Source organism: Chiloscyllium plagiosum, unplaced genomic scaffold (genome assembly GCF_037043375.1).
Source record: "Chiloscyllium plagiosum isolate Xiang-an unplaced genomic scaffold, Cpla_swu_hap1 HiC_scaffold_35, whole genome shotgun sequence".
Classification (NCBI taxonomy): Eukaryota; Metazoa; Chordata; class Chondrichthyes; order Orectolobiformes; family Hemiscylliidae; genus Chiloscyllium; species Chiloscyllium plagiosum.
Window position 1 is genome coordinate 8,423,302 of NW_028270173.1, and position 24,833 is coordinate 8,448,134.

A 24,833-nucleotide genomic window follows, 5' to 3' on the forward strand; every position below is an offset into this window, starting at 1 on the left:
GTAAACCTTCTCTGTACTCTGACTGTAGAAAGGTTTGTAGATATCCTGGAGTCCTTGGTGAATGGTTGTTTTGTCAACGTTGCTTTTCCACTGGGCACTGACTTTGAGTTTGACAGAGAGAAGCCTTTAGCTCTTTCACTTCACAAGGTGATATCACGTGGTGTTGGTTGGGATTTACGAGCTTGGGTGGAGGATTGGCTGACAAACAGAAAACTGGGAGTTGGGCTGAATGGGTATTTTTCTGGTTGGCAAGCTGTAACTGAGTGTGTCGCAGACCCCAGATATCTCCAATATTTATGAATGACTTGGAAACAGGAACAGAAGGAATTATGGACTAGTTTGCAGATGATGCTCACATAGTTGGGGAAATATATTGCAATGAACAAATCAGAAATATAAAAATGGATCTGGGTAGATGAGGTGAATGGGGCAGAATTTGATAGATGAAACATGAATACGTGTGAGGTTATCCATTTTGGACAGAGGAAGAGAAAAGCAACTTTTTATTGAAATGGAGAGTAACTTCCAAGTGCTTTATCCTCAACCACTTCCTGAGGCAGAGAACTCCCCAGGGTTAGCATCCTCTTAATGATGAAATTTCTCTTCATTTCAGACCAAAGGAACAATACAGCACAGGAACAGGCCCTTCGGCCCTCCGAGCCTGTGCTGACACATTTTGCCCTTCCATTCTAAAACTGTCTTCACTTACAGGATCCATATCCCTCTATTCACTTCCTATTCATGTATTCGTCCAGGTGCTTCTCGAATGCTGCTGTTGTGTCTGCTTCCACCTCACCACCCCCCCCCCCCACACCCACCCCACCCACCTCACCCCCCTGCCCTGTCAGCATATTCCAGACAATCACTGTCCTTTGTGTGAAAAATGTGACTTGGGCATCTCGTTGAAACAGCCCCCACCCCCAGCCCCCACACCTGGAAATAGTGCTTCTTGTAAAGGACCCTTCCATCGTGGAAAAAAGCTCATATTTTCCATTCCATCTGTGCCATTCCCAATCTACAATCCCCCACACCAGGCAGCATCCTGGTAACCTTATCTGTTCTCTGACTGTGACTCAGGTGCTGCATTCTTGATCATCATCCTTCCTGTATTTATCCTGTCCAGTCCTGTTCGAATTTTATTAGCTTCACTCCTCAACCTCCGACACTCCAGGGAAAACAGCCCCAGTCTGTTCAGCCTCTCCCTATAGCTCAAACCCTCCAACCCTAGCAACGTCCTTGTAAATCTTTTCTGAACCCTTTCAAGTTTCACAGCGTCTTTCCGATAGGAAGGAGACCAGAATTGCATACAATATTCCAACAGTGGCCTAAACAATGTCCTGTACAGCCGCAACATGACCTCCCAACTCCTGTACTCAATACTCTGACCAATAAAGGAAAAGCATACCACACGCCTTCTTCACTATCCTATCTACCTGTGACTCCACTTTCAAGGAGTTATGAACCTGCACTCCAAGGTCTCTTTGTTCAGCAACACTCCCTAGGACCTTACCATGAAGTGTATAAATCCTGAGAAGATCTGCTTTCCCAAAGTGCAGCACCTCACATTTATCTGAATTGAACTCCACCTGCCACTTCTCAGTCCATTGGCCCATCTGATCAAGTTCCCGTTGTACTCTGAGGTAACATTCGTCACTGTCCACTACACCTTTAATTTTGGTGACATCTGCAAACTTACCAACTGTACCTCTTATGCTCACATCCAAATCATTTATATAAATGTTGAAAAGTAGTGGACCCAGCACTGACCCTTGTGGCACTCCACTGGCCACAGGCCTCCAGGCTCAAAAACAACCCTCCACCAGCAGCTTGTGTCTTCTGCCTTTGCGCCAGTTCTGTATCGAACTGGCTCGTTCTCCCTGTATTCCGTGAGATCTAACCTTGCTCATCAGTCTCCCATGGGGAACCTTGTCGAACGCCTTACGGAAGTCCATATGGATCATGTCTACCACTCTGCCCTCATCAAACCTCTTTAACACTTCTTCAAAAAACTCAATCAAGTTTGTGAGACATGATTTCCCACGCACAAAGCCATGTTGACTATCCCTAATCAGCCCTTGCCTTTCCAAACACATGTACACCCTGTCCCTCAGGATTCCCTCCAACAACTTGCCCACCACCGACTTCAGGCTCACTGCTCTATAAGAACCACTCCCGCCACATTCCCATTCCATGATCTAAAACCAATTATACAAATCAAAACCACACACATTTGAGCATTGATCATTAATAAACACCAATGTCTACCTCCCAGCAGTTTGAAAAGTAACCAGTTATCAAAGGGGAAGGTAGTGTTGCTGCCACTGAAAGTGTAATCCGTGAGCCCAGGCCTAGGATCAGATTAGATCAGATTAGATTACAGATTCCCGACAGCATGGAAATAGGCCTTTCAGCCCAACAAGTTAACACCGACCCTCCGAAGAGTAACCCACCCAGACCCATTCCCCTACCCTATGTTTACTCCTGACTAATGCACCTAACACCACAGGCAATTTAGCAAGGCCAATGCACTTGAGCTGCACATCTTATTCTGGCTAATGTGTCAGACATCTCTCAACCCTCCCACTGCAGAAAAGACCAACAAAGAATTAAATCAGATGGACCACTGGCATTAATCCAGCTACTGGAAATGACGCTGGCACACACAGTCCTGTCAACAAGCAAAACATTCCTTACTAATAACTCGGGGCTTGAGCCAGAATTGGGAGAGCTATTCCATGGAGTCATCAACCAATAGCCTGTTAATCCTCTGTCCAAGACAGCAACCTCCTCATTCAACAGGACACATCACCAGAGGTTACAGTGCAGTGGTATAGAGGCAGGAATGAGTTGCCCTGGGGATTTTGGCATTGAATTGGGACCCCATGATGTCACATAGGCACAGGTTCAATCTGGCCAAAGAGTAACTGGAACAATCACTGAGGGTGGAAAATGTACAGAAGGTATTCTAGCTCTGGGCTTCAATGTCCATCACCAAGAGATGGCTGGTGAGCACCATTATCCATTGAACTGGCTCAGTCCTAAAGGATCGAACAGTTTGACTTGGTCAGTGACAGATGGTGAAAGAACCAGCAAGAGCAAAACAGATAGTGAACCTCATCGCCACTGACCCAGCCGTCAGAAATATACCTGACCATGGTATTATCAGAAGAAGGGACCAGAACACAGCTGTTTTGGAGAGAAAATCCAGTCATCACATTGACAATTCCCCCTGTTGTGCTGTGCAGCACTATCACCGTGCTGAATGGGATCGCTTTCCAAAAGATCAAAGAACTCAGAACAGGGAATCCCTGAGGTGCTGTGGGCCATCAGCAGCAGCAGAATTATATCCAGCTCCAATCTGTGACCTCATGGCCAAACACAATCCCCTCATATTTCCAGAATTTTCTGGTTTGATTTCTTGAATGATTGTGTGTGATGAAATCACCTGGATTTGTTATGAGGATGTGAATGTATTTGTTAACAACATGTTCATTGCAGCTTAAGAGGAGGCAGGAGATTCAAATGAAATGTCTGTCCTTTGCAAAAGTTTTAGTTTTTCATGTTGGTTTAGATGTTTTTGTTTATTGAAGTTTTGTAGTGTTTTAATGTTCAAATGCACATTTTACCCCAAGCTGAACCTACAAAGTATCTAAGTATGACAATAAACTGGAATTTTCTTGCAATGATTTATTTGTTGATTTAAAAACAGATGTAAAACTGCGATTGTGCAGGAGACAACTCCCCCTCCCTGAGAGTTTTCCACAAGTAACTTGCTCCTTGCTGAATGTATTTGTTAACAACATGTTCGTTGCAGCTTTAGAGGAGGCAGGAGATTCAAATGAAATCTCTGTGCGCTGCAAAAGTTTGAGTTTATAGATTTTGAGTTAGATATTTTTGTTCATTGGGGTTTTGTAGTATTTTAATGTTAAAATGCTTGTTTTCCCCCCAAAATGAGCCCACAAACTATTGAAGTATAATTATAAACTCGAATTTTCTCATAACAATTTCTTTTTAGGTTTAAAAACAGATGTAAAACTGTGATTGTGCAGGAGGACCACTCCCCCACCCTGAGAGTTTTCCACAAGTAACTTGCTCCTTGCTGCTTCCTGCATCCTTCAATGTAAACACATGGCAGACCTGGTTTGTTTTACAGTATCAGCTCCAAGTAATGTCAGTCATGCTCAGTCCTGTGACTGTTCTTGTGGAGCACGTTGTTACAAGTTGGGGAAGTTGAGATGACAGATAATGATGATTTGTGGGTGAGGTGATGAACAAAATGTAAACAGGTTCAGGAATGGAACAGAAAGTCCACTTCTCAAAGTGATCAGGCTCAGTGGAAAAGGCAAACTGAACAATTCAAGTATGTTAGAGACCGTAGGACTGTAAGATAGGAGCAGAATTAGGCCACTCAGCCCATCGAGTTTGCTCCATCATTCGATCATGACTGTTCTGTCTATCAGCCCCGTGCGACTGCCTTCACCCGCTAACCTTTGACTAATTATGAACCTACCTATCTCTGTCTAAAACACACTCAATGACTTGTCCTCCACTGCTGTGGACCCTGTTGTGCAATGTGTTCCACAGAGTATCCACACTCGATCTGAAGAGATTCCTCCTCATTTCAGTTCTAAAGGGTGGTCTCTTTCCCTCTGAGGTTATGCTTTTGCGGCCTAGTCTCTCCGACTGGTGGAAACATCTTCTCCATGTCCAATCTGTCCAGGACTGTCAGTATTCTGAGATCCCCTTCTTTTCTTTTTGATTTGATTTGATTTATTATTATCACATGTCCTGAGATAAAGTGAAAAGTGTTGTTTTCTTTGCTAGTCAGGCCGACCATACTGTACAATATTACAGGTGGCACGGTGGCTCAGGGGTTAGCACTGCTGCCTCACAGTGCCAGGGACCCATGTTTGATTCTAGCCTCGGGCATCTGTCTGTGTGGAGTTTGCACATTCTCCCGTGTCTTCATAGGTTTCCTCCTGGTGCTCCGGTTTCCTCCCACAGTCCGAAGATGTACAGGCCTGGTGAACTGGCCTTGCTAAATGGCCCATAGCATTCCGGGATGTGTTGACCATGTGCACTAGTTAGGAGTAAATGTTGAGTAACAGGATAGGGAATTGGGTCTGGGTGGGTTACTCTTCAGAAGCTCGGTGTAGACTTGTCGGGACAAACAGCCTGTCTCCACACTGTAGGGAATTCTATGATCAGGGTAATTGAACAGTTTTGGAGGTGCAAAGAGAAATAAACTTAAACACTTGAGATGTCCATTCGGAAGTATGATAACATCAGTGAAGAAGCTGTTCTTGAATCTGTTGGTTTGTGTTTACAAGGTTTTATGTCTTCTGCCTGATGGAAGAGGCTGGAAGAGAGTACATTCGGGTTGGGAAGAGTCTTTGATTATATTGGCTGCTTTCCCAAGACAGCGGGAAGTGTAGGTGGAGTCAATGGATGGAAGGTAGGTGTGTGTGATGGACTGGGCTGTGTACATGATTCTCTGTAGTTTCTTGTGGTCTCGGGCAGCGCAGTTACTATACCGTACTGTGATACATCCAGCTAGTATGCTTTCTATGGTACATCTGTAAAATTGGTAAGAGTCATTTAGACATGCTGATTTTCCTCAGTCTTCTAAGGAAATAGTAACATTGCGGTGATTTCCTGACTGCCGCATCAACATGGATGGACCAGGACAGATTGGTGGTGATTGTTACTCTGAGGAACTGGATGCTCTCCACCATCCCCACCTCAGCATCATTGATCCAGACAGGGGCATGTCCTCCACTCCACTTCCTGAAGTCTATCACCAACTCCTTCGTTTTGCGGACATTGATGGAGAGATTGTTGTCTCGAGACTATCCCACGAAGCACTCCATCTCTTTCCAACACTCTGTCTTTTCGTTGTTTGAGATCTCACCCGCTATAATGGTGCCATCAGCAAGTTTGTAAATGGAGGTGGAGTGAAATTTGGGCACACAGCCGTGAGTGTATAAGGCGTACAGCAAGGGCTGAGTGAGCAGCCTAGCAGGGCACCAGTGTTGAGGATTATGGGATTATAGTGGAGGAGGTGTTAGAGCCTATTCCTACTGCAGTCTGTGGGTCAGGAAGTTGAGGATCCATAGAACATAGAACATAGAAGAATACAGCGCAGTACAGGCCCTTCGGCCCTCGATGTTGCGCCGATCCAAGCCTACCTAACCTACACTAGCCCACTATCCTCCATATGCCTATCCAATGCCCGCTTAAATGCCCATAATGAGGGAGAGTCCACCACTGCTACTGGCAGGGCATTCTATGAACTCACGACTCGCTGAGTAAAGAACCTACCCCTAACATCTGTCCTATACCTACCCCCCCTTAATTTAAAGCTATGCCCCCTTGTAATAGCTGACTCCATACGTGGAAAAAGATTCTCACTGTCGACCTTATCTAAACCCCTAATCATCTTGTACACCTCTATCAAGTCACCCCAAACCTTCTTTTCTCCAATGAAAACAGCCCCAAGTGCCTCAGCCTTTCCTCATACGATCTTCCTACCATACCAGGCAACATCCTGGTAAACCTCCTCTGCACCCGTTCCAGTGCCTCCACATCCTTCCTATAGTATGGCGACCAAAACTGCACACAATACTCCAGATGCGGCCGCACCAGAGTCTTATACAACTGCAACATGACCTCAGGGCTCCGGAACTCAATTCCTCTACCAATAAAAGCCAGTACGCCATATGCCTTCTTCACTGCACTATTTACCTGGGTGGCAACTTTCAAAGATTTGTGTACATGGACACCAAGATCCCTCTGCTCATCCACACTACCAAGTATCCGACCGTTAGCCCAGTACCCCATCTTTTTATTACTCTTACCAAAGTGAATCACCTCACACTTAGCTACATTGAACTCCATTTGCCACCTTTCTGCCCAATTCTGCAGCTTATCAATATCCTGCTGTAACCTGCCACATCCTTCCTCACTGTCTACAACTCCTCCGACTTTCGTATCATCCGCAAACTTGCTCACCCAACCTTCTAACCCCTCCTCCAGGTCATTTATAAAAATGACAAACAGCAATGGTCCCAAAACAGATCCTTGCGGAACACCGCTAGTGACGGCACTCCAAGATGAATCTTTGCCATCAACTACTACCCTCTGTCTTCTTCCAGCCAGCCAACTCCTAATCCAAACCTCCAACTCACCCTCAAAGCCATACCTCCATATTTTTTGCAGTAGTCTACCATGGGGAACCTTATCAAACGCCTTACTAAAATCCATATACACTACATCTACTGCTTTCCCCTCGTCCACCTCCTTAGTCACCTTCTCAAAGAATTCAATAAGGTTTGTGAGGCACGACCTGCCCTTCACAAAACCATGCTGACTATCCTTGATCACATTATTCCTATCCAGATGTTCATAAATCCTATCCCTTACAATTCTCTCTAAGATTTTGCCCACAACAGAAGTGAGACTCACCGGCCTATAGTTACTAGGGTTATCCGTACTCCCCTTCTTGAACAAGGGAACCACATTTGCTCGCCTCCAATCTTCTGGCACTACTCCTGTAGACAACGAGGACATAAAAATCAAAGCCAATGGCTCTGCAATCTCCTCCCTTGCTTCCCAGAGAATCCTAGGATAAATGCCATCAGGCCCAGGGGACTTATCTATTTTCACCCTTTCCAGGATTTCCAACACCTCTTCTCTACATACCTCAAAGCCATCCATTCTACTTAATTGTGACTCGGTACTCACATTGACAACAATGTCCTGTTCCTGATTGAATACTGACGAAAAGTATTCATTCAGTGTCTCCCCAATCTCTTCAGCCTCCACACGCAACTTCCCACTACTATCCTTGACTGGACGTATTCCTACCCAAGTCATTCTTTTATTCCTGACATACCTATAGAAAGCCTTAGGGTTTTCCCTAATCCTACCAACTAAGGACCTTTCATGTCCCCTCCTTGCTTCTCTTAGCTCTTAGATCCAGTCACAGAGTGGATCCAGAGGGGGAAGCAGAGTGCTAGGCCTCAGACTTTGGTGATGAGTTTGGTTGGAATTATGATGTCGAAGGCAGAGCTCTGACCAATAAGTAGGAGTCTGACATTGACATCTTTGTTTCCCAGGTGTTCCAGGGAATGAGAGTAGGCCAGTGAGATGGTGTCTGTTGTGGACCTGTTGTGGATCTGTTGTAAGGGTAGATGAACTATCCTGGATCTAACCTGGGAGGCTGGTATTGGTGTGTGCTATGACTAACCTCTTGAAGCACTTCATAGTTCTTCTGTTATACTTCATCAAGTACAGACCCAGAGACACAAACTGTTCCTCAAATGGTGAGTTCTTCATTCCCAAGACCATTCTTGTTAACCTCCTGTGTAACCTCCCCAAAACCAGTACATGCTTCTTCAGAATAGGGGCACAAAACTGCTCACCATTCAAAAAGACAGACCATCAGAGATGGCAGTGCAGTGGTACACAGTCAGGAATGAGTTGCCCTGGGGATCTAACCATTGCATTGGGTTCCCATGATGTTTCACATGAAATGGTTCAATATGGGCAAAGAAACAACTGAGGGTGGAAAAGCCAGTGCAGGTATTCTGGGTTTGGGACTTCATGGCCCATCACCAAGAGCTGGCTGGTAGCACCATTACCCACTGAATCTCCAAATCCTGACTGGGTCTGTCACAGTTGGTGAAGGAACCAACAAGAGCAAAATCATTGTTAACCTCACCGCCACTGATCTACCTGTTAGAAATACACCTGACCACCGTAGTTTCTGAAGAAGTGCTCAGAACACAGCTCTTTTGGAGAGAAAATCTTGTCTTCAAGAAATACCCTGTTTTGTGTTGGATAGCACAGCCACCATGCTGCATGGGATAGATTTCCAAAAGATCAAACAACTCAGAGCTTGGAATCCGTGAGGTGGTGTGGGTCACCAGCAGCAGAAGAATTGTATCCAACTATAATCTGTTACTCATGGCCAAACACATTCTCCCTGTATTTCTAGTATTCTCTGTTTTTATTTCTTGAATGACTGTGAGTGATGAAATCACCTGGATTTATTATGAGGACGTGAATGTATTTGTTAACAACATGTTCATTGCAGCTTAAGAGGAGGCAGGAGATACAAATAAAATGTCTGTGCTTTACACAAGTTTAACTTTAAACAATTTGAATTAGATATTTGTTGCAGCTTTTTTGTGTATCCATTCATGAGACAGGGGCATCGTTGGCTGAGCCAGCATTTATTGCCCGTCCCTAGTTGCCCCTCCAGAAGGTGGTACTGAGCTGCTTTCTTGAACCACTGCAGTCCATCAGAGAGGGATTTCCCAGGATTTTGATCCAGTAACAGTGAAGGAACAGTGATATATTTCCAAGTCAGGATGGTGAGTCGCTTGAAGGGAAACATGGCTGGTAGACCCCTGTATCTACTGCCCATGACAATTTCATTTTTAAATTCAAACTTATCAAGTTGCCACCTGAATTCAGGAATGTTGGGTTAACTGGCATCCATAGAGTCATAGAGATGTACAGAAAGGAAACAGACCTATGCCTTCTAGTTCTGGACTCCCTGACCCCAGGGAAAAGACCTTGCTTATTTACCCTATCCATGCCCCTCATGATTTTATAAACCTCTACAAGGTCTCCTTTTTATATATGAGCTTGCTTGCACTCATATTTCATCTTCTCACCCCTTATTTCTTTTGAATTATCCTCGATTGATTTTTAAAGTGTTCCCAAATCTCTGGCGTCCCACACACCCTCACCACATTGTATGATTTTACTTTTGCTTTTATGCTGTTCCTGACTTCCCTTATCAACCACGGTTGGCTTGTGCTCTCCTTAGAATGTTTGTTCTTCTTGGGGATGAAAATAGTGAAAATACCTTCAGCTGCCTGGGCCCAATTCCCGGCCGGCACTTTTCATCATCTCATTCAGCTTTCCTCCTTTAAGACAATCCTGTCTCTTTGACCAAATGTTTGGCTCATCTGTCCAAACACCTCTATCTGTGGTCTGATAGCCTCAAAATCCAGAGGGACAGGCTAATGATCTGGGAACATAAGAACATGAGAACGAGGAGCAGGAGTAGGCCTTCCGGCCCTTCGAGCCTGCTCCACCATTCAATAAGATCATGGCTAATCTTTTCATGGACTCAGCGGTGTATAAGTCAGTGCGCCAAACTACCACTGCACCTTCCTTGTCCGCTGGTTTGATGGTGAGGATAGGATCGGAGCAGAGGGAGTGGAGGGCTGCGTGTTGAGGATGAGAGGTTGAAGTGGGTCTCCTCTAAATTGGGGAGACAGGATGCCCATTGCAGAGCGCTTCAGGGAACTTCTCCGGGACACCCGCACCAACCAACCCCATCAGCCTATGGCCAAGCACTTCAACTCCCACTCCGCCGAGGACATGCAGGGCCTCCTCCATTGCCATTCCTTTACCACCCGATGTCTGGAGGAAAAACACCTCACCTTCTGCCTCGAGACACTCCAATGTGGATTTCACCAGTTTCCTCATTTCCCCCCCACTCCCCAACCTTATCCCAGTTCCAACTTTCCAGCTCAGCACCGCCCTCATGAACCTGTCCTACCTGCCCATCTTCCTTCCCACCTGTTACCTTTACCCCAACCTCCATCTACCTATTGCATTCTCAGCTACCTATGCCCCAGCCCCACCTCCCTCCCATTTATCTCTCCACCCCGTAGGCTCACAGCTTCATTCCTGATGAAGGGCTTTTGCCCGAAACATTGATTTTCCTGCTCCTTAGATGCTGCCTGGCCTGCTGTGCTTTTCCAGCACCACACTCTCAACTGATAAAGGTAAGTGTCCTGTGTACTTTCTTAACTACCTATTAACCTGTTTAACCACCTTCTGGAATCTGTAGGCAAGCACCCACTACCCCTCTGTTCTTCTGAGCTTCTTAATGTTCTGCCATTCATTGAGTACTCCCTTGTCTCCTTACTTCTCCAAAGTGTATTACCTCACACTTATCAGGGTCAAATTCCATTTGTCACAGATCTGCCTGGAAGTATAGATCAACAATATCCTCCTCACCATGAACCACCTAGCCAATCTACCTGTCATCCAAAACCTTACTTATCATCCCCCCACCTTCTTATTTTTGTTATTTATAAATAAACACAAACAATAACAGACCCATAGTGATCCCTGTCGTTTGCCACTGAACAGTCACACAAATAGCCTTCCACAACCACCCTCTGCCATGAAGCCAATTTTGGATCCAGCTTGTCAAGTAATTCTGGATCCTATGAGCTTTTACCAACTTTATCAGTTTCCAACACGGGACCGTGTCGAAGGCCTTGCTGAAATGTATACAAACGACATTAACTGCAATGCCATCGATACGAGTAACTTGGCTTGATAAAACATCTTTTGTCTTATTTTGGTTTTAATGAGGTGGTGTGTAACTGAGACAGAAGCATAGAATGATGTAGATTTTAACCAGAAGAAATGAAGGTTTTGTATAATAAACCGTACTGTATTTTTTCCTTCTCATTGGAGGACATTGAATAGGCTTGAGCAGCTCGAGAGGGGACCGGGTCTGTTGGGGATCACAAGTGGAGGTGATGGTGGGGTTGAGTAAATCAGTCACTGCAGAAATGTTGTGGTGAATGGAGGGTCAAAGGCCTGGATAACGTTTTTTGTTTTGAGTGTGTGGTTATCAGTGAATTGGGGAATAGTTCTTTTTCCCAAGGAGGAATACAGAAGGCCGCAGACCTGGAATGTGAATGTGGGATGTAGATTAGGGTAAGTGATCAGAGCTGGCCTTCTTTGTGATGGAAGGATGAGGATGAGAGGACTAAGGTCGGGTGAGACAGCAAGACCAAGGAGGTGGCCAGGAATCATGGTTGGAGAAATAACTGAAACTGACAGTCAGGACAACCAAGGAAACATCTAGAAAGATGATTATTCCTCACATGTAATCGATACTTTGCAATATTAATTACTGACACACAAAAAAGCAAACTTCAATCTGTCTTTTCGTTCCTCAAGTTGATAAAATTAGGAGATCACAGCAGGTCAGGCAGCATCTATGGAGAGACAGCGAGCAAATGTTTCAAGTCTAGATGACTCTTCATCAGATTGTGTTTGAAAAGAAAGGGCCGGCCCACAAAAAAGCATCAAATTTGGCAGTAATTACCTAGAGGTAAAAGGTCAAGTTACAATCACCACACCCCCACAAATTTTGGACAGCCCCAGTGTCCCAATGGATAAGTCACTGGCCTCCTAAAACTAGGATAGTGGGTTCAAGTCCCAGCTGGGGTGGAGCAAAGTTTGGTCAAGATACAAACCTCAAAGCCCTTTCTCTCAACATTGTTTGATCTGAATGTGGCAATCTGGGCAGTTCCCACTCAGCCCCTTCTCACTCTGTCACTTGCTTTCCAGTGACACAAACCAATGTAATACTTCTCTCAAGCTGAGCACCATCGCCATCTCACCCCAGTTCCCAGACAAATCCTGTCCCTTTAGATGCTGTCTTCAGTTTAACCAACACCCCACAATCACTACTTTGAAATGCCAATTGATGAAGTGTAAAATTCTATTGAGAGATTTATGTCAGAAAGGATTTTTTAAAATTTCAAAAATATACTTTATTCATAAAATAATTTGATGGTTTGTACAGTTGGTCATGCCATACATACGTAAAAATTTACATACAGAAATCAGAATTTTAAAAGACCCATACAACCCAAGGACAAAACGAATGTCATCTACAAAATTCCATGCAAGGACTGCCACAAACACTACATAGGACAAACAGGAAGAAAGTTAGCCACCAGGATACACGAACACCAGCTAGCCACAAAAAGACACGACCCTCTCTCCCTCGTAGCCCTACACACGGATGAAAAAAAACACCATTTTGACTGGGACAACACATCTATCCTGGGGCAGCCTAAGCAAAGACATGCCAGAGAATTCCTAGAGGCCTGGCACTCCAACCACAACGCCATAAACAAACACATAGATCTAGATGCCATCTATCAACCCCTCAGAAAATGAACAGGAAATGACATCACCACAACCCCCAGGAACCCCATCCAGGAGAAAGATATAAATAGAAAGCAGGAGACAACAGCTTCGCTTCACTTGGAGGTCGCCACTGATGATGTTACCTCGCCAGTTAATGAAACGTCTGGATATCAAACCTACAGCTCAGCGAACAAACCTACACCCTAAACCTCAACCTGAGCTACAAACCTTCACAAACCTCGCAAACCTGGTGTTGTGTGGTTTTTAACTTTGTTCACCCCAGTCCAACACTGGCATCTCCCAATCCAGCCTTTCTCTGGTCTGACTGGCCGCCAGGTTCGAATTGGGCTGTATTTAAAATGTCAGGTTCGCTTACCCTGTTCAGAGAAAAAGGAGCCGTCGACTCATATCGACAAACTGTCAGAGAAATTAGCCCAATAAAGCAGATAGCACACAACCAGATCGGGTGAAATCGACAAGCTATTTAGTCCAAGCGATTAAGATTAAAGGTGCCAGGTACAAGTAAATATTTCTCAACATTGTTTGGATGTGAGTTTAAACTGAGAGCACCATCTTCTCTGGCTGCACATTCCACGTTTTCAACACCCTTTGTTGCTCTGAAAAACAGTCGCCTGTGATTCCAATGTAAACATCGTTTCCACATGTCTATGATTTACGGCACTTGCTTACTTACACTCATAACGGAACGTGGTTTACCAATGAGATGTGCTTTTGATCGTTGAAACACAAGATAGATATCTGATGAGATTAGATTCCCTAGAGTGTGGAAACAGGCCTTTCGGCCCCAACAAGGCCATACCGACCCTGTGGGAGAAATTAGCCCAATAAGGCAGAGAGCACACAAACCAGATCGGGTGAAATTGACAAGCTGTTTATTACAAGCGATATGGTTGGAAGAGAAACTGACTAGTCTGACACAGAACTGACAGTCTGTACAGGGAGATCAAGGGTTCTCTTCCTCCAGCTGAGGTTGAAGCCAGGTTTTATAGGAATCTTGTACAAAAAGATTAATGAAAATGGGGAAAGATACAATGTATCTGGAAATGGAGTAATCTCGTTACAATGATGATAATTGAAAAACAGTTATCGAACGAATGTCCTGAATCTCGATACGATACAACATCCTGACAGTATCAACGGGATCAGGAGATTCCAGCTCTTTGCAGGTTGGTGAGAATGTCTCTTCTGAAACAGTAAGGGGCTTCCATTGTTCCTGTCCTGGGAGCGATGTCCTTGGTGGTGTCTCTCCGTCTGACCTGTTCTTTGTGGGGCTTTGGTATTGCTGTGTTATGAGACAGCCCTCGGGGTTGTGGGAGGTTCACAATCTGCTTTGAGAGCACAAGATTTCTTTTAATTTTAAAATTTATACTTTATTCATAGAAATGTCTTTACATAGATGTGTTTTCTCACAAATGCAGGGTACAATAGCAGATCAAAGAAACTATTACATATTGGAGTTTTACTCTCATCAACAAACAAAAGGCATCACTTAGATTAAATTATTTACAGTATGAACACAGGCCCTTCGGCCCAACAAGTCCACACCGATCCTCTGAAGAGCAACCCACCCATATCCATTCCCCTACATTGACCCCTTCACCTAATACTGTGGGCAATCTAGCATGGCCAATTCACCTAACCTGCACATCTTTGGACTGTGGGAGGAAACCGGAGCACCCGGAGGAAACCCACGCAGACACGGGGAGAATGTGCAAACTCCACACAGACAGTTACCCGAGGTGGGAACTGAGCCGGGGTCTCTGGCACTGTGAGGCAGCAGTGCTAACTACAGCGCCACTGTGCCACCCACAAGATTGCATTTATGGAATATGATAAAGAGGTTTATACCACCCCGATCATAGCGGGTCAAACTGAAGTTCAGGCTGTTCTTCCTGCTCCCAAAGAAGAATTGAAGCATAGACTATTTCTAAATGGGGAGAACATTTGAAAACCTGAAGTGCAAAGAGACTTGGGAGTTCTAGTCCACCATTCCCTCAAGGTCAAACTTGTAGGTTGAGTCAGTAGTTTTGAAGGCAAATGTAATGTTGGCATTTACTTTGAGATGAACAAATAACAAAGAAATTTACATGAACAGGCCCTTCAGCTCTCTAAGCCTCCGCCGATTCAGCTTCTCTGTCTAAACCTGCCACCTATTTTCAAAAGCTCTGTGTCGTTTTGTTCCCTCCCCATTCATGTATCTGCCTGGATACATCTTCAATGACGTTGTTGTTCTAGCCCCTACCACCTCCACTAACAATGTGTTCCAGGCACCCACAACCTTCTGCCTGATGAACTCTCCACATATCCCCCCTAAACTTTGCCCCTCTCACTTTGAACATGTGACCCCTCGCTTCTCGGTCTTTTGGCTAAGATCAAGTGTCTGTTCTTATCAGGACAGGGGTCGTGTCACGAGTCATCAGAGCTCGTGGAGCTCATCGCTGGATCATGATTGGACGTTGGAGGATCGTTTGGTGGTGCTGACCTGCTATTGGTGGATCTTCATGCTGGCTTCAGCCGAACGCCAATTCAGGGACTAGCCAACCTCAGAGCTATGGCCTCAACAGCTGCCCGCACCCTGGACCTGGGGGTTCGAAACACCGTCCGGGTGTCTGTCAAGAAGGTGGAAGAGCGTACACCAGTCGATCGGATGGTGTTCGTCAAGAAGGTGCTGTTCGAGTGCTGTGGGTTCACCGCAGCAGATGTGTACTGCCTGCACGCTTCAGGCTCACTGCCTTTATTCCTGATGAAGGGCTTTTGCCCGAAACGTCGATTTTGCTGCTCGTTGGATGCTGCCTGAACTGCTGTGTTCTTCCAGCACCACTGATCCAGAAAAAGCTTCTTGCTGTCCATCCTGTGTATACTTCTCATGATTTTTTAGGCCTGAATCAGGGTCCTCCTCCACCTCCATCTTTTCAATGAAAATAATCCTAATCTACTTAACCTCTCTTCATAGTTAGCCATGGTCCACATTCTTTCGGGAATGTTGGGACCAGAATGTAGAACTCCTAATGTGGCCGGACCAAAGTCTGAAACAACTGTAACATGACATGCCAACTCTTGTACTCAATACCCCGTCTGATGAAGGAAAGCATACCGTATGCCTTTTTGACCACTCTACTGATGTACGTTGCCACCTTCAAGGAAAAAGTGAGGTCTGCAGACGCTGGAGATCAAAGCTGAAACTTTATTGCTGGAACAGCACAGCAGGTCAGGCAGCATCCAGGGAACAGGAGATTCGATGTTTCGGGCACAGGCCCTTCTTCAGGAAGAAGGGCCTGTGCCCGAAACATCGAATCTCCTGTTCCCTGGATGCTGCCTGACCTGCTGTGCTGTTCCAGCAATAAAGTTTCACCTTCAAGGAACAATGGTCCTGAACACTAAGATCTCTCTGTACATCAATTTTCCCCAGGACTTTTCCATTTACTCTATAGTTCACTCTGGAATTTGATCTTCCAAGATCCATCACCTCACATTTGTCCGGAGTGAACACCATCTGGCATTTCTCTGCCCAACACACCAATCTGTCTGTATTCTGCGGTATTCTCTGACAGACCCCTTCACTATCTGCTACTCCACCAATCTTAGTTTTATCTGCAAACTTGCTCATGAAGCAACCCACACATTCCTGCAAATGATTTATGTACATCACAAGTAACAGTGATCGCAGCACGGATCCCTGTGGAACACCATTGGTCACAGGTCTCCATTTTGAGAAGCTCCCCTCCACGAATACTCTCTGTCTGCTGTTGCCCAACCTGTTCTCTATCCATCTAGCTAGAACAGCCTGGACCCCGTGCGACTTCACCTTCTCCATCAGCTTACCATAGGGAACCCTATCAAATGCCTTACCAAAGTCCATGTACATGACATCTACGTCCCTTCCCTCATTAATCAACTAGGACTTGAATATAAAAGCAGAGATGTACTTCTGAGGCTCTATAAAGCTCTGGTCATAGAGTCATAGAGATATACAGCATGGAAACAGACCCTTCAGTCAAACCCATCCATGTCGACCAGATATCCTAACCTAATCTAGGCCCATTAGCCAGCACTTGGCCCATATCCCTCCAAACCCTTCCTATTCATATACCCATCCAGGTCCCTTTTCAATGCTGTAATTGTACCAGCCTCCACCACTTCCTCTGGCAGCTCATTCCATACACGTACCACACTCTACGTGAAAAAGTTGTCCCTTAGTTCCCTTTCAGATCTTTCACTTCTCACCCTGAACGTATGCCCTCTAGCTCTGGACTCACCCACCCGAGGGAAAAGATCTGTCAATCAAAAGTTGGCGTGGAGGCAGAGCGGAAGAGTCAGACATCGCACAGAGCCGTGGTAATAGGGGATTCCATAGTGAGAGGAACTGACCGGGGTTTTTGTGGCAGCAGGCAGGACTTAAGGATGGTGTGTTGCCTTCCTGGTGCCAGGGTTAAAGACACCACAGACAGAGTGCAGGAAATCCTCAAGGACGAAGGTGCAGGTCACAGACGTCACTGTAAATTCTAAACGCGATGACATTCGTGGTGTAGGATTGCCACCAGCAGGCAGTCACCGGTACTGCAGCCAAATATAATTCATGCGCGATCGTAGCCCAAAAGTAAAATATTGCAGATACTCAACATCGAAATAAAATCAGAAAAGGTTTACAATTGCTCAGCAGATCAAGGAGCATCTTTGAACAGATATAACTTTGCAGATCTGTGGCCTTTTGCCAAATTGTGAAAAGGTGAAAAATAGATCTGATTTGAAGCATGACAGAGACGGGGAAAGCTGAGAAAAGTAACAACCATAAAGGGGAGGATTTGTGATGTGGTGGAAGGATCCGTTCCAGTGCAGCCTCCCCATTGGGTTGTGGGATTAACCCAACTGTTGTCTCTCGCACCATTCCCACTGCAGTGTGCAGGCTCCTCCCGCTAATCCGAGTGATATATCCAAACAATGGACCATCTGAAAGTATGTCTTTCTCCTGAGTTTTTTCCTGCAGGTTTCCCTCTTGCTGTCCTCTTGAGGTCGAAGCTTTTGGCACATTGAGCCTGCCTCGTGGCAGAGAAGTTTAGTATCTGCACTGTTACCCCAAAAGGACATCAGACAAACTGGAGGAAATCAGAAATTGCTGGAAAAGCTCAGCAGGTCTGGCGGCATCTCTTTGGATTGTGGAAGGAGACTGGAGAATTTCCCGGATGCTGTCAGACCTGCTGAGCTTTTTCCAACAATTTCTGTTTTGGTTCCGGTTTACAGCATCCGCGGGTTCTTTCGGTTTTTATGGAAGTCCATCTGAGTCTGGAACAGGACAGGGAACAGCTGCTGGTCCGTTCACTTTGTCCTTCCCAACTGCTCCATCCTGTGTATCACAATGTATTATCCCTCTCCCCGCCCCCACACCTAAAGCCACGTGATCTCCTCCTGTTGGATAAATTGTTCATTTTAAATCTGAAATAGATGCATTTTTTGGGTCAAAGGTGTTACGGGATTCGGGCTAAAGTCCGGAACATGAACCTGGGACAAGCTCAGTCATGATCTCATTGAATGGTAGAACAGACCCAAGGGGCCGAATGGCCTATTCCTGTTCCTATGCCCCTGTAATGGGGAGATGGCGGTGCAGTGGGAACCTCACTAGAGGAATAATTGCCGGATGGACGCGGGTCCCAATCCATCACGGTGCCTGTTAGACAATGCAAAGTCTCAGTCTGGAATGGAAAGTGATTCCCATTAAAGTGGCCCAATGTTGGAAAGCCCCCTCCCTCACTCCTCCCCCCCCCCCTCCGCTCCATTAGTGTCAGTGTTGCCCTTTAGGGAAAGCAATCTGCCCTCTTCACAGGCAGGGCGGGGCCGAGAGGGGGCACTCGCGGGCGGTCGGTAACCGGGGGGTAATGCGGGGGGAGAGAGGGAGGGACAGGAATTGGACAGCACCGGTCACCGTTCATCCTTCACTAAACCGGTTCAGGCAGATTGTCGCTCTCTCTCTCCCCCCCAACCACCCCCTACTTCCCCCTTTCTCTGGGGGCGGATTGAAAGAGACTGGGATCTTCCTGCACTCTGATCCTCCTCTTCCCCATTTATTTAAGGGATGGAGGGGCCTGGTGGGGATTGTGTGAACCGACCCTCCGCGGGGGCAGCATCATGGTGGAGGGTCGAGTGGGTTTGGGAAGTGGGGCATCTGGAGCCGGAGCTGCCTCTGGGCTATTTCTCTCTCTCTCACACAATCACACACACTCACACTCAATCACTTCACTCACTCACACAGACACAGACCCACACAGACAGACACACACACACACAGACAGACACACACACACACACTCACACACACACACACAATCACACACAGAGAGGGGAGAAAGGCTGTGAGCCAAGACCGGGCGGAAAACAGGAATCTGCCGGAAACAAGACGTGGGCGATGAGGCTGAAAGGAAGCTGCTGGAGCCCGCGCCCCTGAGTCTGAAATGGAGAGGTCTCTGAGCTTGCCCAAGGTGAAGGGTTACAATCCCAGGATTGAGGGGGCACCGTGTCTTCATGGAGGGTCTTGGGAGGAAAATATCACCAGATGACAACGGATTGAAATGTTCTTCATGACTGTTTCAGGAGGTTGGACAGGATGTTGGTGAGGACACTTCTGGAGCAATGTGTTAGATTCTCGTCACCCTGCTGTAGGATGGATATTATTAAACTGGAGAGGGTTCAGAAACAATCTACAAGGATATCACACAGACTGGAGGGTTTGAGTTACAAGGAGAGGCTGGACAGGTTTTTCACTGTGGTGTTGGAGACTGAAGGGTGACCTTTATCGAGTTTATAAATCATGAGGGACATGGAAGGGGTGAATAGCAAAGCTTTTTATCCCTTAGGGTAGAGGAGTTCACAACGTGAGAGAGGTTTCAGGTGAGAGGGAAAGATTACAGAGGGACCTGAGGTGAAACATTTTCACACAGAGTGAGGGTATTGTGTGGAACGAGCTGCCAGACAAAGTGATACAACGACATAATTTCAAAGGCATTTGGACAGGGACATGAATAGGAAACGGTCAGAGGGTTATGGAGCAGTCACAGGCTCCTAGGACTTGTTTAGTTTGGGAAAGTTGGCCGGCATGTTCGAATTCGTGTACGCCTCTATGACAGAGATTAAAGGATGTGAAAAAGAATGATTGTTAAAAGGGAAAATGAGACAGAATTTGAATAAACACAAATAGAGAATGCTGGGGATACAAAGCAGGGGCGCACTGCCCGGTTCTACCTCCTTCCCAAGATCCACAAGCCTGACCACCCTGGCCGACACATTGTCTCAGCATGCTCCTGCCCCACTGAATTCATCTCTACCTACCTCAACACTGTCCTATCCCCCCTAGTCCAGGAACTCCCCACATACGTTTGAGACACCACCCACGCCCTCCACCTCCTCCAAGACTTCCATTTCCCCAGCCCCCAATGCCTCATCTTCACCATGGATATCCAATCCCTCTACACCTCCATCCGCCATGACCAGGGCCTCGAAGCCCTCCGTTTTTTCCTCTCCAGACGTTCCCAACAGTACCCTTCCACCGACACTCTCATTCGTTTGGCCGAACTGGTCCTCACCCTTAACAATTTCTCCTTTGAATCCTCCCACTTCCTCCAGACCAAAGGGGTAGCCATGGGCACACGTATGGGCCCCAGCTATGCCTGTCTCTTTGTTGGCTACGTAGAACAGTTGATCTTCCGTAATTACACCGGCACCACTCCCCACCTCTTCCTCCGCTACATTGATGACTGCATTGGCGCCACCTCATGCTCCCGCGAGGAGGTTAAGCAATTCATCAACTTCACCAACACATTCCACCCTGACCTTAAATTTACCTGGACCATCTCTGACACCTCCCTCCCCTTCCTGGACCTCTCCATCTCCATTAGTGACGACCGACTTGACACTGACATTTTTTACAAACCCACCGACTCCCACAACTACCTGGATTACACCTCTTCCCATCCTATCTCTTGCAAAAATGCAATCCCATATTCCCAATTCCTCCGCCTCCACAGTATCTGCTCCCAGGAGGACCAGTTCCACCATAGAACACACCAGATGGCCTCCTTCTTTAGAGACTGCAATTTCCCTTCCCACGTGGTTAAAGATGCCCTCCAACGCATCTCGTCCACATCCCTCACCTCCGCCCTCAGACCCCACCCCTCCAACCGTAACAAGGACAGAACGCCCCTGGTGCTCACCTTCCACCCTACCAACCTTCGCATAAACCAAATCATCCGCCAACATTTCCGCCACCTCCAAACAGACCCCACCACCAGGGATATATTTCCACCCCTTTCCGTCTTCCGCAAAGACCGTTCCCTCCGTGACCATCTGGTCAGGTCCACGCCCCCCTACGACCCACCCTCCCATCCTGGCACTTTCCCCTGCCACCGCAGGAACTGTAAAACCTGTGCCCACACCTCCTCCCTCACCTCTATCCAAGGCCCTAAAGGAGCCTTCCACATCCATCAAAGTTTTACCTGCACATCCACCAATATCATTTATTGTATCCGTTGCTCCCGATGCGGTCTCCTCTACATTGGGGAGACTGGGCGCCTCCTAGCAGAGCGCTTTAGGGAACATCTCCGAGACACCCGCACCAATCAACCAAACCGCCCCGTGGCCCAAGATTTCAACTCCCCCTCCCACTCTGCCGAGGACATGGAGGTCCTGGGCCTCCTTCACCTCCTCTCCTTCACCAACAGACGCCTAAAGGAAGAACGCCTCATCTTCCGCCTCGGAACACTTCAACCCCAGGGCATCAATGTGGACTTCAACTGCTTCCTCATTTCCCCTTCCCCCACCTCATCCTAGTTTCAAACTTCCAGCTCCGCACTGTCCCCTTGACTTGTCCGGACTTGTCCGACCTGCCTAGCTCCTTTTCCACCTATCCACTCCACCCTCTCCTCCCTGACCTATCACCTTCATCTCCTCCCCCACCCACACCCTCCTCTAGCTTATCTCTACACGCTTCAGACTCTCTGCCTTCATTCCTGATGAAGGGCTTTTGCCCGAAACGTCGATTTCGCTGCTCGTTGAATGCTGCCTGAATTGCTGTGCTCTTTCAGCACCACGATCCAGAATCTGGTTTCCAGCATCTGCAGTTATTGTTTTTACCTATGGGGAACCTTGTCGAATGCCTAACTGAAGTCCATATAGATCTGCCCTCTTTAACACTTTTTTAAAAACTCAATCAAGTTCGTGAGACATGATTTCCCACGCACAAAGCCATGTTGACTATCCCTAATCAGTCCTTGCCTTTCCAAACACATGTACACCCTGTCCCTCAGGATTCCCTCCCACTTCAGGCTCACTGCTCTATAAAAACCACTCCCGCCACATTCCCATTCCATGATCCAAAACCAATTATACAAATCAAAAACACAGACATTTGAGCATCGATCATTAATAAACACCAATGTCTACCTCCCAGAAGTTTGAAAAGTAACCAGTTATCAAAGGGGAAGGTAGTGTTGATGCCACTGAAAGTGTAATCCGTGAGCCCAGGCCAAGGATCAGATTAGATTAGATTAGATTACAGATTCCTGACAGCATTGGAAATGGGCCTTTCAGCCCAACAAGTTAACACCTACCCTCTGAAGAGTAACCCACCCAGACCCATTCCCCTACCCTATGTTTACCCCTGACTAATGCACCTAACACCACAGACAATTTAGCAAGGCCAATGCACCTGAGCTGCACATCTTATTCTGGCTAATGTGTCAAACATCCCTCAACCCTCCCACTGCAGAAAACACCAACAAAGAATTAAATCAGATGGACCACTGGCCTCCAAATCTTTTCTGAACTTTTCCAAGCTTCCCAAAATCCTTCCCAACACCAGAGCCTCCAACAGAGACTGAGATCATGAACAAAGGATACTTGAGGACATGACAACAATGAGACAGGATCAGCATCATCAGGTCATTCCTTTCAGAAATGGAAGAAGTCATTGTCACAATCAATAGCCCAGACAATATCCACCGCATCATGGAAGGAGATACATCCTTCTATATTCGGATCAATTTGGGAGCCAGGGATACAATTTCCCCTAAATCCCTTACTGTTTCAAACCGGCCTACATTCCCCGTCCTGTGAAGGGCCTGATCTGACTCCACCGCCTATGGGAGCCCCTATTGGGAAAACACCTCTCACTTGGGTCTGGGCCGCCCAGACAATCCCCCCAATGACTCCATGTGGCAATGAGTCCCACATCCCACCAGCCGATTGAAGAGAAGGACACTCTCATGGAGACTCATGTCCTGTCAGGCCCTCCCCCTGCCCCGTCTCCGGGAGAGGGAGATACAATCTGAGGGAGAATTGCTGCCGTGTGTCCAGTTTGATGGAAACCCTTGGGGTTGAATATCCCTGGTGCGGATTCCCTGGACTGTCTGCGGTATTTAGTGGGAACCAGCAGCGAGCCCAGAGAAATAGTGGAAACGACACCAACAGGATTCCCACTGGTCTCCCGCCCAGGCTGCAGACAATTCTGGGCCTGCCCTTTCGGAAGGATGTCAAGGCCGAAGGGATGGTGCAAAGGGAGATTTCCCAGAATGGGACCGGGGATGAGGCCCTTCAGTTCTGTGCAGTGACTCCCAAAGTGAGGATTGAGAGAATCCTGGTGGATTGTAAGGGAGTGATGAGGAGGCGCTGGACAATATGTTTCAGCTTATGTTTCCCACAAAGACCAACACAACTTGGCCATCCGTGCCTGGGGCTGTTTTGGGACTGAAGGATATGAAGGAGAGCAGCAGGCTTCCAGTCACTCCCAGGACAACATCCCCACCCCCTCCCATCCTCTCTCCACCCACCCACACCACTCCCAACCGGCCTACCCTCTCACCTGCTGGAAATGTGTTGCTGGAAAAGCGCAGCAGGTCAGGCAGCATCCAGGGAACAGGAGAATCGACGTTTCGGGCATAAGCCCTTCTTCAGGAATCAGCCCTTTTTTCCCTCTCACCTCCCGGCTTCAGGGATTCCCATGGTTTTGCCAGGACCAAGCACTTGATGGGAGGGCCAGGAGCTGAACAATACACAATTTATATTTAAAGGCTGAGAAACCACCACCAAAAATACAACATAATTTTGTTTCAGTGAGTTATGTACCAACAGAGATCAGTGGGAGAGAATGTAGGGAGAATATTTTCCGCTCAGTGTTGGGGGGTTGGGGTCTGTTACTCATTTCCTGAAAACGGAATGCTCCAGTCTCATCCAGCCGACGGCGAATGATGGACGGTGCCGGTGGATACAGAAAGGAAGCCCTGTATGAACTATCACCATCTCGGTGCTGCCTGAGCTGAATGTGTTCAGCAGCGCAGGGACAGCGAAACTGAAAGGGGTTTGCATCAGGAAGTGCTGAGGGTGAACATGGCTTTCAGACAGCAGGTCCTGAGTTTGAGCGAGGAGGTAATCTGTCCCATTTGTCTGGATTTCTTCACCGATCCGGTTATACTGGAGTGTGAACACAACTTCTGCCGCTCCTGTATCACCCAGAGTTGGGAAAGGCAGGAGATAAACTCCTGCCCGGAATGTAGACAGGAGTTTCCGGACAGATCCCTCAGAGGAAACCGGGCCTTAGCGAATCTGGCCGAGAAAGCTCGAACATTAAATGTGAATCCACAAGAGAAGGAAAGTAAACATCACTGTGAGGAACATCAGGAAGAACTGAAGCTGTTTTGTGAAACTGACAAGAAATTGGTCTGTGTGATTTGTAGAGATTCCCGGGAACACAAATCTCACAACTTCATCCCGGTTAAAGAAGCTGTTGGAATCTACAAGGTAAAAGGAAACAGATTCCATCCCCTGATTATTCATCACATTTTCATGGT

At 46.9% G+C, this 24,833-nt stretch overlaps 1 protein-coding gene and 1 long non-coding RNA gene across 3 annotated transcripts in view; one reads left to right on the forward strand and one right to left on the reverse strand.

The window, feature by feature from the left end:
- Positions 1 to 13,862: 13,862 nt before the first annotated feature.
- LOC148140020 (uncharacterized) lies at positions 13,863 to 24,247 on the reverse strand. Of its 2 annotated transcripts, none has more exons than XR_015753014.1 (3): positions 24,112 to 24,247; positions 23,849 to 24,028; positions 13,863 to 14,330 (listed from the first exon to the last, which is right to left on the reverse strand). It is a non-coding gene; the product is annotated as an uncharacterized LOC148140020 (long non-coding RNA). The 2 variants fall into 2 exon arrangements; XR_015753015.1 differs by having other exon boundaries at positions 13,863 to 14,333.
- The window catches only part of LOC148140021 (nuclear factor 7, brain-like), a 33,686-nt gene continuing 33,081 nt past the window's right edge, over positions 24,229 to 24,833 (forward strand). Inside the window, exon 1 of the mRNA XM_087979205.1 lies at positions 24,229 to 24,783. Within this exon, the coding sequence (XP_087835331.1) occupies positions 24,373 to 24,783 (411 nt within the window). The 5' untranslated portion in view covers positions 24,229 to 24,372. The remainder of the gene's footprint in view (positions 24,784 to 24,833) is intronic.